Source organism: Electrophorus electricus, chromosome 22 (genome assembly GCF_041902795.1).
Source record: "Electrophorus electricus isolate QZ-2024a chromosome 22, ASM4190279v1, whole genome shotgun sequence".
Lineage (NCBI taxonomy): Eukaryota > Metazoa > Chordata > Actinopteri > Gymnotiformes > Gymnotidae > Electrophorus > Electrophorus electricus.
The window spans coordinates 1,576,111-1,592,768 of NC_137518.1; the positions used below are offsets into that span (position 1 = coordinate 1,576,111).

Here is a 16,658-nt window from a genome sequence, read left to right on the forward strand (position 1 = left end):
TAGTACGTCTATAGACAGCAGTAGCAAAAAGTAGCTCTCAGCGTGGGAGAGAAAGACAGTGAGACAGAGACACAGTGTTTCAGCAGGCCGGTAATTTATTTTGAATCTTTTAATTTCCCCCGTTTGTAAATATTCTGCCATGTAGGTAGCAAAGCTCGAATCACACGAGATCTTTTAATAATGCCTGAACCACTAATAGCATCTCCTCTATCTGAGAATTCACAATGTATTCATTCACCCACAGAGATTAAGAAAACAAGAAAGAAAGAATAGACGCAGCGCCACTGCGGTCGTGATCCACACGCAGATGCCGAGCGCTTGCGGCTGAGTTACGAAGTGAGGGGTCTGGAGTCAGCAGCCAACTTCCTCCCTCGAAAAGCAGCAGAAACTTGCATCTACTGCTCCTGTTTTCCACGTGAACTCGCAGAAAAACGTTCAAGCGACTGAGGTTGCGCTTCGTTCTCAGGCTGCAGGCGGGCTGCTATCTCTAAAGCTGCCCCACCACCTCCTGCCCCGGGGGAGCGGGGGGGGATTACGGCATGCCTTGCCTTTCTGTGTCGACTGACTTGTGGCAAGCTCTCGCATTATCAGATTTTTATCGTACTTCCCGTCAAGGAAGGCAGCCGTTATTAATAGCTGAGACTTCTGAGCTTTTCTTCCTTGTAATGATATGTCCGTGACATAAACACAAGAAGGATCACAAAAGAATTAACACGTGCAAATGACTTTCATAGATGATCATGTATGCTTTGCTGCACGATGTAAATATATATATATATATATATATATATATATATATATATATATATATATATATATATATATATATATATATATATACAAAATCACAGGTGCCTGATTATCTCACTCTTTGTGTATTGATTTTGTTCATAAAAAAACTTAGATCCCCACCTTTTAAAATGTAATATGTACGAAACAGTGTTAGTGGAAGTCAATTCAGGCTGTAACGAAACAATACTAGATTACATACGCTGTCCGCGTACGAACTCCAGATGTGTGGACATAGCGCCCTCAAGTGGTAATGCAACACACTACACACGCAAAAAGGAAACTATTTAGAACCTGCAACTGAGCCAAGTCAGCATCTACTAGAGCATTCTCTTAAGACTTGGGAAAGTACTGCAATTGAACCTTTTGAAATGGAAAAGGGACTGAAGAGAATTTTAACTGATAACATCGACATTTTAAAATAATAATATGATAAATAATAATAATAATAATTATTATTTCAATGATTATTCTTCACTTTATGAAAAAGCTGTCATACTGACACCTAGTGGTCTGGAAGATTAAGAGGTTCTGTACCATATTTTAAACAGGGCGACCTCTTTGTGAGGGACCTGCTGTATGCAGCAAAAACTGGTTCATTTGAGGACTACCGAGCAATTGGATTCTTCATCCAATGTGAGCTGTACTTTATAATCACACATAAATGTTGTTTACTACTTTTTGTTGGTGGGAATGTTTTTATTGCTCCTTTAAGCAAGCGATGAAAACAGGATGAGGTAACAGTGATTCTGGTTTAACAGCTTTGGGCTTGTCAAGTGAACCAAGCCCAGTCTTAGACAGAGCATTTCACGCCAAACCTAATCAGACATCTAACTCAGGTAGTTACATCAGTTAAAGGCTCCAAGGGAAGAGTTCACAAAGCAACATTTCAATTAGCCCAATAACTGTCGTGAACAAAAACCTGGAGTCCTCTCCTCTGGAACATGAACAGTATTATGCATTTTAGTGCCCTTATACCTGGGCATCCTGCTTTGAGATACAGTCCAAGGTAAGCCTGCTCCAGCATATACAGATTACAAATTTTGTAAAATTCTGGTCTAGTCTCACTAATTTTGGCATTGACTACACAGCAGGCTAGGGCACAATGCACCAAATTCTCTTAACTACAACTTGCAATGTTATTGTGAACCTCAAAGCATAGGGTTTGATAGGGTTTACATCTTGAAAGAAGAGTCCACCTGTAAATTGCCTTTATCAACAAAAACTTGCAGACATAGGAATAGTGGCGTGTAAGACTCTAGAAGGCAGTGCGTACACGGAACGCCATAACCAAGTGGCTGGCCGTAGTGTTCAGAAACAGCCTGGAAGGTCAAAGTGAGATACACCCCGAGAGGTGGCGAGGAATGACTGATCCTGTGGGACTTCAAGACAGAAAAAAATGTTAATGGCTAACCCTCTGGACATAGTAGTGGTGGATAAACAGCAGAGGAAGTCTGTAGCAATAGATGTAGCAATTGCAAGTGATGGCAACACCAGGAACAAGGAACACGAAAAGCTTGAGAAACCAAAGGCTGAGTGAAGAACTAGAAAAGATGTGGAAGTTGAAGGCATCAGTGGTTGCTATGGTAATCGGAGTTGGGGGGGATGGCTCCAGGAGCTCCCAGGAGCAACATCTGAGATCTCCGTCCAGAAGAACATATTCCTGGGAACAGCTACTACAGATGCCATGTAGGAGACTCAAGCTCAAGGGCCAAGGCCTCCGGTGAGGAGTCACTACAAGTGTTCTCCACGGAGAACCTTCCCCAAACAGGAATAGCAGGCTCAGGTGAGGACTTAAAAATGTTGTTCAATTTAATATCAATGTAACATTCAAACTAAAACCTACTACACATGTCAGTACCCTGAAAGCTTTTGCACACAAAAAGGGGGGGGGGGGGAATCCTTACAAACTCTGGTGATAAAACAGTTGCTGTTAAAAACTCACATCAACTAAATAAAGACCAGCATGAAGTAAACAAACAAAACATTCTTTAATTTTGTTTGGGTACAAATAGATCACTTATGACAAATTTTCTATCCAAAAAAAAAAAAAAACCCCAAGAAACAAAACAGCTCCCCCCCCCCCAAAAAGCATACAGCGCAGCCCAACATTCCTCCACTCTGTCCAAATCGTTAATTTGACACACTCTGTAGCAGTGTGATGTTATCTCCTTTTAACATGATCCTCCCTGAAAAGAAAAAGAAAATTATTAATACAGGTTTTCCATCAGGAAGACATTTCTTTATTAGAGTGCTTGAAACGCTACTTACCCAGAGGTTTTCTGTTCTTCGTCTTCATGTGAACTTCCTCGGCATCATCCAGAACCAAGTTCATGTACTCGTCAAAACCCTGTAGTCAGGGGCAACAACCCAACATCACAGCAGAGGTGAGTGACTGTTCCCAGTCTGAAGCAGACATCCTTTCTCTGCATGGTCATTAACTTCACACCAAGCAGCAAAAGAAATATAAGTGGTGAAAGGGGAAAAAATAATAAAATTTAAAAATGTAAATAATTATGCAATACATGTTCAAAATGATTGAACAAATGACAACGTTTGTCAGAATAACAGGAAGGGCTTTCAACTACTGTTCTGTCATTACGAGTAGACTGCAGAGGTTTTTCTCCTCGTGTTTTAATGTAGAAGACAGCACCTGGCTGCCACATTTAAAAAAACAAGAAACAACACGCACAACATGCAGATATTTCTAGAAGTCTTTCATATCTTCTGGAAAATGTACCATCAAATGAAACTTCTTGTCAATAAATCTACTGTAAAATTTTTTTGCTGTTTAGGATGCATACAAAACAGTCATAGGAATAAAGTTATTTAGACTGAAATCTTCACAAGTAAATGTAGTCAGCAGTGATCCACGCACCATCTCAACTTTCTTTATAGGAAGTCTGTCACCCAAACATTTCAACACATTATACAGACTGTGTTTACATGCTTGTCAAGGAGAAATGTCGCTAATGTAGTAATTCTTTCAATTTTGGAAAAGTACTTTCAAAGTTAACACATTTTCTTGTCAAGAATTTTTCTGGCAGTACAGCATGTTTTTCTGAGACCACAGTACAAGTACCTAGCAATGTCAGACGCGTTCTGACGCCAGTTCTAAAATAGTTTTTTATGACAAATTATTTTGAGCTTGGATCAAGAGTGAAAGTTACAATGGGATGTTTTTTTTATGGCAGACCATCTGAGAAGAAACGCATCCGCTCTTAAATTTAAATTTAAAACATTGGTATTACAACCATGAAATCTATGCAGGAAACACAAGAGTTATACTGTACTAAAGAGTTATACTATACTATGCAGGAAACACAGTTATACTGTGTATGACTATGTATGTGACGAATAAACCAAACTTGAAACTTGAAACAAAATGGTCCCAAGTGTATATTGCTAAAACAATTTGAACTTGGATCAGCTACAGGAAACTTACAAGGGGATGCATTTTATGGAAGGCCGTCTGCTAGGAAATGCATCCCCTCTTAAATTTACATTTACGTTTTTATCCAAAGCGAATAACAATTATGACTGAACCCAACTTGAGCAATTGAGGGTTAAGGGTCTTGCTCAGGGGCCCAACAGTGGCAACTTGGCAGTGGTGGGGCTTGAAACAGCAACCTGCTGATTACAAGTCTAGTACCTTAACCACTGAGCTACCACTGACTATGCTGTGTTACATCTATATACAAGATGTATGTATATGCAAGTTATAAAATATAGAACTCTGGGACTTTTACATATGGTTGCGATGAAACATACTTCTTATTTATTAGTATGGACAGTTCTCATGTAAATGAACACCAACCCATTCCTGATTATATCACCATCATCCAACAATCTTGCCACATTAACAATATTAAAAATCATATGAATTAAAATACTTCTGTCGGTTCCACTGTTATTGACACCAATCAGAACTGCACTGAAGTTCTGTGGCAGCTAGCTGGTTATGGCTTTCCATCAGAAATGGAACAAACGAATGCCTGACTGGTTATCTCCGTTTCTTACTATAGCAGCTGTTATATGATAAAACATGACTAAACTATGGGACATGTTCTTTTGACCCCTGGGGCTCTGACCTTTAAGGAACATCACTGTAGTGAAATTGGTTGTTTTCTAACCACCAGCAGACACTAGAGATTTAAGAAGGTGTGGGTGTGTGTGTGTGTGTGTGTGTGTGTGTGTGGGGGGGGGGTGTTTCCACAGATGTCCTGTTACCCTTACAAATAATTTTCATGAATAAGCATTATATATAAGGTGTGAGATACTATCTATTAATTAACAAGATGTGAATGACACTTGTGCAATTAAAAGACTAAACCTCAATAGCTTTCTCCATCAGATTACCTGCCCACATTAAAGTAAGAAAACAGGCATCAAGGTGCAGATACAATCTTGAGAAAAGTAAATTATATAAAGATAGTCCTATTCACTGGAGCACTGGAAAATCCCATAGGCTATGTGTGCAAGTGGAGGTACTTATTGTGCCAAATTCTAAGTGGTTAAACGCAAAGCTACAGAGCAGTGTTCTAATGGACGATACAAACAAGGACTGAAAATGTTCACTCACAATAATACAGCCCTCTATCCGCATGTTGACCTGTTCGTATAGCCACACCTGGATACGAGAACGCTGCAAATAGATGAAAAGACATGTACCAAGAGTTCAAACAGAAAAATAACCATAAGTTACTAAAACCTTCCACATTATATAATATATGAACTATATTATATGAACTGTAGGTTTAATAAAACAAAGGAGATTACTTAATGTTTCCATATGACATGGTGAAAGATACAATTCACAATATTGCCAGTTGCAAACAACACTGGACAAATGTACTCACAACATATATAACACTTTATATTATTTATATCTGAAGTTATTGGTTAAAGTAAAACAACGATTATAGTACAAAGCCCCCCTGGGACTAACAACTTGAAAGTGGCAATATCACATCCAAAGGACAATCTGAACTGTAAAATCCAAAGTGTACTTACATTCTGCAGATATCTGAAAATAAGATTCTGTAAACGCAAGTCAAGGACAGAAACGATCAAATGAAGCTAAAGAGTCAAAGCTTCGCTGTCCAACAGACCTTACCAACCTAGCGTCAGTCCTGAACTCCATTAACCGGCTAACTCAGAGACCTGGCGACAATTACAAACACTCTCCCCACTCTCAGTTATCTGTAAGCAGATCACAAAGTACAAACTAGCAAGAAATGCTGTTGAAAAGTCGCCAACAGCGCAGTTGGAGCTCTGTTTATCCAGCAGGACGACGATCAGATCTTACGGGTGTAGAGGGAGCTAAGCTAACAGGCTAACCTGCTAGCTCACTAACCGGCCGTGACCGTGTGAAAGGATACGATGGGCTGCACCATAACCTTCTGCACCTTTTGACCTTGTCCTCTGTACGCCATCGTCTTAAATCTGTAGCAAGGACACCTTGAAGAGAAATGACTTTGTCCGAGAGGAGAAACGGCGCGATAACGAAACGCTCACGTTGTTAAGGCGACAATGGCCGCATGAGCGGGGAAAAAGAATGACGTACGTCTAAGGACTTGTTGCGCCGGCAGCGCCGCCGGCGTCTGGGAGAAGAACTGCAGCGCCGCCGGCGTCTGGGAGGAGAACTGCAGCGCCGCCCGCGTCGGGGAGGAGAACTGCAGCGCCGCCGGCGTATGGGAGGAAAACTGCAGCGCGGCCGGCGTCTGGGGGGAGAACTGCAGCGCCGCCGGCGTCTGGGAGGAGAACTGCAGCGTCTCCATCACGACGGTTTACGTCGCCTTCTTGTGGTAAACACACAGACAAACAGAACAAGTAACACAACATCAGACGGCAGTGGCAATGCGGTCGAAACCGGCGCAAATGTTGAACGTTTGGATTCAACGTTCAAAAACTTTTCATACAGTGTGTTTATTGAAATAATCCCATTCAGCAAAGTATCCTTTAATAACACACTTCCATATTACGTGATTTAACACATTTTCAGACTGGGGTTGGTTGGAGCACTTTTGCCCTGAGCTTTCCACCCCTGTGGAAATGCTGTGGAGTCAAAGAAACCAGTTCAGGAACGACGTTACTGGTCGTGCAGACACTGACGACATAAGCAGCATTGGGACACACACGCATGTCGGGTGTTGGTCCGGGTGTCGGTTCTGTTGTCCAAAAAGACGCTCAGAGGTGAGCATTTCAACCAGTTTTAGCCTACTCAAAACTGTTAATTAAAAGATAACTGTGGTAACGTTATCATCTGGGTTTTCTCTGACAAAAACTAACGGGATGGCAACAGTTAAATGTAAGTTTTCACTAGCGAAGATAATTAGCTATCTTAGCTACCTTGTAGACGCTTACTAGGTTGTGTGCCGTGTGACTCGTGAACTGCAGTGTTGTAGTAAAGATCTCATACTAATGCAATAAAACTGTGTATTTACCTGGCTGGCTAATATCGTTGTGCAAGTGAGAGCCGTTTTATCACTTAGCTAAGTAAGATACCTGTCTGGAATGTTGTTATTAGCTAGCTAATGTTTCAAGTTTAACTAGCTAGCTAGCTAACATTATTAGCTATAAGCTTGTGGCCTACTTAAAGACGAATCGTACAGCATTCATTCATTCCTTCATGCATTCCTGAGTGAAATAAAACCGTTGCTTGTAGTTCAGTAGAATGTCTGCAGCAGTAAACTAACTAACACATGCGGTTGGGTATCCTGCTAACCTAGCTGCCTAACCTGAATGGCTGTCCCAGAGTAATGTGCACAAGGCTCTTCTGTTTGTCCCGCAGCAGAGCTGAACGTGTTAAGGATGCTACGCTTGCGGTGCAAGGCTAAGAATGGGACGCATCTGATGCAAGGCCTAACGCACCAGTCCTGTGTCCAGGAGCTCAAAGACAAGGTCGAGCAGCTCACAGGAATACCATGTGATGTGCAGAAGATTATGGTGGGTTACCCACCATCTAGTCTGGACCTCCGCAATGGAGATGCCTCTCTGAAAGACTATCCTATACAATCAGGTGAGATCTTGTGTTGGCAGATGGTTTGTGGCTAATCTGAGTGGATTACCAGATCAGGATACCCATTGTCATAATTAGTGACCAGAAAACAGACCCATAAGACTTAGTTTGGGTATGTTAATTAGTACTGGCGGAATACCAGTCCCTCACCTAGTGACACCAGTGATGTATAGGCCGTGTGTGTTAATGTAAGAGAGAGAGTACTGTCATCATTATGTTAAGAAACTAAATATGGAAGTAACCTGAGGAGATGACTACTGTACGTTATTCAGTTATGCCCACATGGCTAAACTGGTTTATAGTGTATAGTCTTCATTACTTTGAAAATCTTTTGAATCACAGGAACTACTTTTTAAATGTAAAATCTGTCTTGAAATTTGAATGAATAAGGAAAAAAAGTTACTATATATATATTGGTTAAAAACACATTTTAGTTCCTGTTAAATTGGATTTACTACATTAGTGAATGGCTGCTGCTTATGTGCGTGTTAGAGACGTTATACATCTGGGTAGTGGTTATCCATCTCCTGCTAGTAGTTTGGTCATATTCATGTTCCACAAATATAATCTGGATAATCACTGGATCGATTAAAATGTTACTTGCTAACATATACTTGGCAGATCTCTCAGTAGCATGCAGTTACTGGGCATACATATCCAGCTATGCCACAGGCATAAAACCTGTCTTCAATCACGCTTCCCTCTGTTTGCCATGCCCACTGTTTTTAACCATTCCGACAGGAGACACTCTGATTGTAGAGGAGGAGAAGAACAAGCCGAAATCCCAGAGTAATGCTGCTGTGTTGAAAGGCCCCGCCCCTCGGCTGGAGCGCCGCGTGGTGCCAGCGGACAACTCCTGCCTTTTCACCAGTGTGAACTACGTGGTGGAGGGGGGTGTGTATGACCCAGCTTGCGCTGCCGAGATGCGCACGCTAATCGCTCAGATTGTGGCCAGCAACCCGGCCGCGTACTCGGAGGCAGTGCTGGGCAAAACCAACGAGGAGTACTGCAACTGGATCTGCCGCGATGACACCTGGGGCGGCGCCATCGAGGTGTCCATCCTCTCCAAGTTCTATCAGTGCGAGATCTGCGTAGTGGACACGCAGACGGTACGTGTGGACCGTTTCGGCGAGGACGCCGGTTACCACAAGCGCGTGCTGCTCATCTACGACGGCATCCACTACGACCCGCTGCAGAGAGCGGCTCCCGGCTCGGACGCACCGCCTCAGACTGTCTTCTCTACGGCGGACGACGTGATCCTGGCAGAGGCTCTGGAGTTGGCCGACGAGGCGAGGCGCAAGCGGCAGTACACGGACGTGAACCGCTTTGCCCTGCGCTGCATGGTGTGCCAGACTGGCCTGGTGGGACAGAAGGAGGCCAGGGAGCATGCCAAGGAGACGGGCCACACCAACTTCGGTGAGGTGTAGCGGCTCATTCTCGCTCCCACCTGTCATTTGGACCACCAGTACGTTGCCTCGCCTCACTGCCATCTCAGCATGTGTGTCGTCGTCCCCCCCACTCACTATATCACGGCGGTGTCCTCAGCTTGTTGCGGTTCTGCGGTTCTCTACCTCACATGTTATCCTAACCCCCACCACCTTTTCAGTATTAACTACTTTGGTCAACACTGGGTCTTGACATTTTTGAGGTTTAAGCATTAAATTAAATGTCATTTATATCAGCGTAGTATTGTAACTTTTTATTTTTTTTTACATGTAGCAGTTGTGTGTTGCCTAATGAGGAGCGAGACTGTATTCAAACCAAAACTTAAAGAACTTTAAATGCCTTGTGAAATGATTCCTTTTAAAAAAACTTAACACTTGCATTGCACATAGCATCATTGCATTTGTGTGATCCCCATTTTTAAAGTAACACTGCACATTTTCAGTACTGTTGATGGCATTACACATGTATACATGTGGGGAAATTCCCACAGTAACTAAATTCCCTTAATGGGGCAATCGGGGACGTTGGGAATAATTTCACCAACAATACTCACTGGCTCGATAACAGGTTACTTGAAGGAGTCACAGAGATCAGCGATGAGAAATTTGATGGGCTGCATTTTGGTTTTTGGAATTGGCAGCTTCACATTTTAAGTATTTGATAAGCTTTGGTTGTAGTGCTAGTTTGACTTCCAAGAGCGTGGCTTGTTTGTAGAGGACAACAAATGGTGCTGATTGTTGACTGGTGCATACATGAAATTGCATAGCAATTTCTTATATTAATGGAACTTTTTTTTTGTTGTTGTTTGTTTTTGTTTGTTTGTTTTTTAAACATCTGGCCATGCAAACACCTTTTATGCAAAGTTCTCTCAAGTGGCTATGAATGTTTATGTAAAGATGCGTGATCACGACAGTGGTGGTAACTTTTTTTTGTTCCTTCAGTAGAGAATTGTCATATTAGACCTTTTTTAATGTTTTGAAACACTGGGGCAAATGTCTTTTAATGTCTTAGCTTAGTGCAGTAACTAATATGCCTGGTTAAACTACACATAAAATGTACAGAATGTATAGTTCTACTGATGAAGAATACCATGACAACTCAATACATTTGCAGTCTGGTACTGTCCATACAATCCAATGCTTTGTAAGTTATTTTATGATTTTACTATATATAGTACCACTGTGAGGCCAAAGGAAATATGTTCATGTCATAGAGTTTGTTGGCCAGATTTGAAAGCGTTAAGATCTACTAATTTCCATGCTATTAATGTGAGATTTAAACTTAATTAGTGAGTAAAGGTAAAAAAGTAACTGGGTGTGAGAAACAGCATGCTATAATGGTTAAACCAGAAATAAAGGTCAGATTGAGACATTCTCTTGTTTGCTGCAACATGTTCAAGAGAACAGCGATAAGATTAATTACTTCCGATGGGGTTCTGGTCATTGACTAACGCAAACAGTCAATTCGCAGAAGTGACATTTGATAAATAGCCGTTTATTCATCAATTACGGCCAGTATTTACCATGCGGTGCTATCAGATTCCTGTAATAAATTATATATGGTTAAACACAATCGTTATCCATTCACATGGATTAAAGCAATGTCTAAAGAACCTTTTAGTAACTATTCAATTAAAGATGATTAAAGCTGTGGCTTGACTCGTGAGCCTCTTTGACTTTTGTTGCAGTCAGCGGTCTGCTATCTTCGTGTGTCAGGAAGGAGAACGTAACTCCGACAGAAACAGACTTCATTCAACAGCGCCCGGCCTTTGTTGCGTGCTATCGATGTCTATTGCTCAATAAAACGACTTTGGTTCACGTCCAAAACCGCAACACGCCCCGGACAGAAGCGTAAAGGGTTTACGCGCCTCTCGGCTGATGACAGACATCATTGGCCCAGGTTGGACTATCGTACCTGGCCGGTAATATCACACCTGTCGCGGAGTTCCACCTTCTACCCGTGAAAGTGGACGGCTCGCACTCGGCAATCTGTATGTTACCCAAACACTGGATTACCTGTAGTACTTTATAGTACAGGTAAGTTTATGTTCATCTTTATACGTTGGCCTATGTCAAACAGGTGGTCTGTTGAAAGTGCGACATGTAGCAGTTGAGTGTTGCCTAACGAGGAGCGAAACTATTTTAACCCAAAACTTAAGGAACTTTAAATGCCCTGTTGATGGCACTACACGGTTTTATATACGTGTGGGGAAAATCCCACAGTAACTAAATTCCCTTAATGGTGGAATCGGGGACGTTGGGAATAATTTCTCCAACAATACTCACTGGCTCAATAACAGGTTACTTGAAGTAGTCACAGATCAGCGATGATGAGAATTGTCCAGCGTTGTTTATCTTAGATTGGCAATAGCGATGCAGTGATATTCTTTGCACTAAACAGGATTCTATTATATTATCATAATTAAGAAAAATACTATTAATCAGATCAGAGAGGTGCTGTGAACATGGATATGACCATCAGCTTGGTCTCAAGACAGTAAAAGTCATTCGTGTTAAGTTGTCAAAACGAGATAAAGGCTAATTGAAGATTACGACATTTAAGCAAAAATCACTTTGAAATAACATTCATGTACTTTATTCTGATATGTCCAGCTGTTGTCTTCAGTAGCTTTTTTTTTTAGTCTTTTCCTAGTGCTGGGGCAAATTAGGCCACCTGTCTCTTGCCAAGCTTGAGAGGACACCAAAGTAGTTTTTAACACACAACCCTTGATGAGAGATCCACTTTTTCTCTTTTGCACATTTCACTGGAAAGAATTTGTCAACTGGGTTGGGGGTAATGGCAAAAAAACAAAGTGATAAACTGTAAGGAAACAGCCAACATAAATGCATAAATGCTTTTTAAAACACTACTCTGGCAAGGTTGAGTTGCACGTTTGAGTTCAACGGAAATAGCATAACATTAAAATGATAATGCTTTATTACAGACTAAACATAACTGGGAGATCACATGATCATAAACGTAATATCTTGTTTGCTGCATATATAAAATGATGGTCGTTAAGTGGGATGTTTAGGACATCTAATCAAGGTGCAAGGGAAAAAAAAATCAGTGACGAGTTAGGAGCAAAAAAATTCAGCAAACTTGCAACAAAGGCTATTATTTCGGCTTTTCACATTGGACTGCAATGTGAATATTTTCCTTTAGTGTTGACTACTCATGTCTGCACATGAGAATCTGTAGGCCCCCCTTTAAATTTGCATGACCCCAAGCAAAGCTGCCCTATAGCAACAAGAAAATTAATCTTATCTTCAAACACGTCATAGTCAAATATGTGGGACTGTCACTGTGGCGATGACACTGCTGGAATGTGTGAAACTTTTGGGGCCAGTTCTGTCTTTGGGAACCTTTTTTTTTTTTGGCATTACAAGGTAATGCCTTCATTTTAGTAGTTACTTCACTGACTAGCGGAGGCACGTTTACTGATCTTGAAGGTTTATTTTCTGGTCCTGATCATAATTTTCACAGTTAAATGTGTAAAAGTCTTAAAATAACAATGTAGAATAAAGGTCCTGCACACTGTTCAGATTCTCCCTGTTTCATATCTCCTGTATACTCCATGTAGAGTTGCATGCACACCTACACATAGAAGCCTGGATCTTCTAAATGAGCGATTCACAATTTTACATTCCTCTTGCATACTCAAGACTTGTCTTTTCTCATCAACAGTTATCATGGAGAGTACCTCAAATGCTTGTCAGAGGTACTTAAAGACAGGTCAAATTGTGTTTAATACTCTCAAAACATCTATGCCACAGTGAGAGTGTCTTGTTTGTCAGGACTTAAAGATCTGCATAGCTTTAAACTCAATAATAATTCACGGTATCTTTCAGCCATGTCGTTCCCATCCAAAGACCTTAGGGCAGTGTGTATTACAATCCAAGCCACCTGATTGCTACACTATCAGGTAATATATTGCAAACTGAACTCTGATACCCTCTGAACTTTTGGACTGACCTAAAAACAATATGTAACCTTAATAACAAACTGGTCTCACTTTTGATTCACAAATCAATGAGAGTATACAGTATAAGAGTTTGTACTGATTGCGTAAAATTTCACATGGACTTTTTTGTGTATTGGTATATAATAGAGATATGCTTTCTTTGTACAGTTCAAGGATCAGCAGAGGTTGACAATAAAGCTAAACTACGTTTAATTCACAATGCCAAAAAGTGACACTTGTCCAGATGGCGTTACCATAGAGACCACCAAAGAGATGGACAGTGGCGAGAGCTGTGACATAACGGTCAGTTTCAGCTCTTTCGTTGTGGACACATTCTACCCACAACGCATTGCAATCTCAGATTAGTTTACTCACTCCTCATATATTTGTAGCCAGTGTTCTGGCATAAGAAATCTCTTTGCTGTAATATAACGCATGACGTGTATCTTCCTGTGATTTTTAACGACTGCAGAGTAATGATGGCCTGCAGGATCTTTCAGCAGAAGAGAAGGCTTGTCTTATGTTCTTGGAAGAGACGATTCAGTCCTTAGATATGGAGGACAGTAGTCAATCCAATGACGGAGCCAAAAGTTTTCCCGCTCCTGGAAACACATCCAATGATGGAGCTGAAAATTTTCCCCCTCCTGGGTATGTAGCCACTAAAATAGCTAATCTTTCTGCTTCCATGGACCGAAGCAAGCACAAAGGTAAAAGTCATTTTCTGTTTAGTCTTTAACATAGAACATGCACTTAGCAGTCATTACGATATAAGGTGAGTAAACGTTTCCTCTTTCAGATGTACCAGAGCACTACTCTGATGAACCAGGGATGATCGGTAGTGCTAAGCACAATGAAATTCTGAATTACCTGGTTTCTACACCTTTGGTCCTGGCCAACAGCGGTGCTTATATTCCTCCCAAACCAGGAACAGCTGCTTCCCAAAAGAAACTGCCACCCAAACTGGAGACTGCATATAAGAGTGACAAGCCATGCCAGGGTGGCATTCACGTTCCATCAGAAGGGAACGTAGCAGTGCTTCCTCCAGCAGTCCCCATTAAAGACGGCAGTGAGAGAGGCCAAGAACTACAGGTTCAGTCAAAGTGTGTGTCTCTGTCCAACGAGTGTGTGGTGCAGCTACCCAAGTGTGTGTCTATGGTAAAAAAACATGAATCTGAGAAGCAAAATTCAGGTAGTAGAGGAACTCCTGAAGCCCGGAGCAGCAAGTCCAGTCCACCAGCCGTGGCCCCCAAACCCAGAAACATACCTTCGCACATAGCTGTCTTCAGTCACAAGGGAACCATCAGCCCAAATGCAGAGTCCAATATCCATTCCTTATTGACATCTCCTGGGAGCAGAGGAATGATGAAACCAGACAAAGCGAGGCTGGAGGCTTTATTCAAATTGGGTCTGCTGAAAGAGACAGAATCTGAACTGAAAGCATCCATCAAAGAAGACAGTCATGCTACTCAAAGCTGGAGCTCCCATCCAGAGTTGTCTAGGAGCAGGCCACTTTCTCCTAGTTTTTCTGCCGGGAACCAAGAACTGGCCGGCCAGCCGAGCCAGGGCAGCAACGTTCTCCGCCAACGCTCCGTTTCTGACCTATCAACGGCCCCCTTGCAGCCCTACTACACCAAGCCTGGGGTGGGTAAGGCTTCTACCCTGGAGAGGTCCCAGATGGGACTGGAGAGCGATATGTCCAACTGTCAAGCAGGTTCCAGCGGAGGCATAACCCCTTCATCTCCTGACAAAGCCCAAGTATCAGGGCAGTGGTCTGCTACTTCTCCAGCACCCTATAAACTCTCTCATGCTTCGGGTTCGAGTGTGCCGATGCCTAGCATGGCAGACGAACGACGGGAGGCCCTTAAGAAGCTGGGCTTGCTGAAGAGCTGAATGTTGCTCATCGTGCTTCACTCAAAGAGCTGAGGAACCGAACCAAAGCTGTCCGTTTTACCAATAAATAAAGGTGTTGTGATGGACCATCTAAATATCATGTATAATGTTAAGACTGACTAAATATCATTTTGATATCTGATTAGATTTCATTGGTGCATTTTTTTGAAAATATTTTCTCTGCTGTTTTTTGCTTTTTCTTTTTTATTACTTTTTGCAGCATCTTTCAGCTAAATGTCTCAAAATTAAACACTATGAATTATTCAGAGTGTTTGAGAGAAACAAATCCATTTATGCATTCACTTCATAACTAGCATGACACCTGTGTCCCCACATAAACAACACTACAGTCTGTTGGGCTCAGTGATCATTCCTGTCCCTGATGATCCCTGATAAACCCTGGATATCTTTTGGTTCACGCTCCACTTTGACAGATCACCCATCACTCAGTCTGCTCATCTAACCCACTAAGTGGATGAGAGCGTACGTACCATTGGGTGCATTGACGGATTATCTCACGTGGTGACCCACACCTGACAAGACTCGCACAAAAGGCCATTGTTTACATTATGCTGCCTCTCATATTCGTCACACATTAACCTCAGTATGGGTTTTCGGGGCGTGACAAACTTTTCAAACTTCATTGTTAGCCTACAACATTGCCCTCATTCTGGTTATAAGTGCACTAATATGACTAGGTTGTATGTATGAGCCCAGACCTTTGCTATATATGTGAGAGAGAGAGAGAGATTCAACATTGTAGTAACGTACAGTTTCCAGAGAAACATAACATCTGGGACAGAGGTCCTTCATCAGCTGTGCAGCAAAGTGTCTGTGTACTTTACTACAATGTTGAATATCTCTACATCTCTTACTAAAGTACACTCTAGAATCTTCTCTGGACGTGTATTTATATACACTCTGTCAGCTTTGAATTTAGCTGTGTTGCCACACCTAAAACAGAACTGTGTCAAGTCATTTGTGAAGATCAAAGGAACTCTGCATATTAAGTGATCTATAAATAAAGAATGCAATGTTCCTCTGGGAAACAACTGTTTGAAGATTAGTGATGCATCACTTTGTGCCATCGGTTCAGGGGAACAATAAAGAATTAGATTACATGAGACGGGGATAATAGCACAAATGTTATCTAGAAAATATTGCCTTGTGTTAGACAGACTTTATTATAGGTTCTAAAAGCAATTGCGGTCCCATTTTATGACCTGGCAAACCTGATTGAGGTAAACTTATCAGTGAATTATACTTTGGAAGCATGTTTAAAAAATGTTAAAATGATGAAATGTTAAAAGATTTTTCTTTTAACTGGATTGCCACAATTAAGTGTTTATTTTTTAACGATTGAAATATTAAGTAGTTGTATACCACAGAATTAGTCAGGGAACTTTCCTTCTTATGTAGCTCAAACCCTCTGTTGCTTTGATGTGCCATCATTTAAACGGTTTGACGGCTTTCTGAGTTTGCTCGAGATTTGTTCCCTTAATGATGCGTTTTTTGTCTCTGGATGTGGAAATTCACCAACATGAGTGT

General features: G+C 41.6%; 3 protein-coding genes across 10 annotated transcripts; 2 read left to right on the top strand and 1 right to left on the bottom strand.

Moving 5' to 3' along the window:
• Positions 1–2,761: 2,761 nt before the first annotated feature.
• Positions 2,762–6,366, bottom strand: snrpe (small nuclear ribonucleoprotein polypeptide E). Its single transcript, XM_027024952.3, has 5 exons — positions 6,171–6,366; positions 5,803–5,829; positions 5,372–5,434; positions 3,061–3,139; positions 2,762–2,978 (listed from the first exon to the last, which is right to left on the bottom strand). Exons 1-5 carry the CDS (start codon positions 6,222–6,224, stop codon positions 2,923–2,925), a joined length of 279 nt encoding a protein of 92 aa, XP_026880753.1. The 5' UTR covers positions 6,225–6,366; the 3' UTR covers positions 2,762–2,922.
• A 129-nt stretch (positions 6,367–6,495) lies between these two features.
• On the top strand, positions 6,496–10,914 carry yod1 (YOD1 deubiquitinase). 6 transcript variants are annotated; one of them, XM_027024911.3, is made up of 3 exons: positions 6,496–6,984; positions 7,678–7,810; positions 8,552–10,914. In XM_027024911.3, the coding sequence occupies exons 1-3, from the start codon at positions 6,844–6,846 to the stop codon at positions 9,235–9,237; spliced, it is 960 nt and encodes a 319-aa protein (XP_026880712.2). In that variant the 5' UTR covers positions 6,496–6,843; the 3' UTR covers positions 9,238–10,914. The 6 variants fall into 6 exon arrangements, with proteins under 6 accessions (XP_026880712.2, XP_026880721.2, XP_081561783.1 ...); XM_027024920.3 differs by having other exon boundaries at positions 6,860–6,984; positions 7,583–7,810; XM_081705657.1 differs by having other exon boundaries at positions 6,863–7,099; positions 7,583–7,810.
• Positions 10,915–11,126: 212 nt separating this feature from the next.
• On the top strand, positions 11,127–16,655 carry zgc:158258 (uncharacterized). Of its 3 annotated transcripts, none has more exons than XM_081705559.1 (5): positions 11,127–11,292; positions 13,108–13,181; positions 13,389–13,523; positions 13,693–13,868; positions 14,017–16,655. In XM_081705559.1, exons 4-5 carry the CDS (start codon positions 13,796–13,798, stop codon positions 15,108–15,110), a joined length of 1,167 nt encoding a protein of 388 aa, XP_081561685.1. In that variant the 5' UTR covers positions 11,127–11,292; positions 13,108–13,181; positions 13,389–13,523; positions 13,693–13,795; the 3' UTR covers positions 15,111–16,655. The 3 variants fall into 3 exon arrangements, with proteins under 3 accessions (XP_081561685.1, XP_081561684.1, XP_026881054.2); XM_081705558.1 differs by having other exon boundaries at positions 13,693–13,927; positions 14,017–16,654; XM_027025253.3 differs by lacking the exon at positions 13,108–13,181 and having other exon boundaries at positions 13,693–13,927; positions 14,017–16,654.
• The last annotated feature ends 3 nt before the right edge of the window (positions 16,656–16,658 follow it).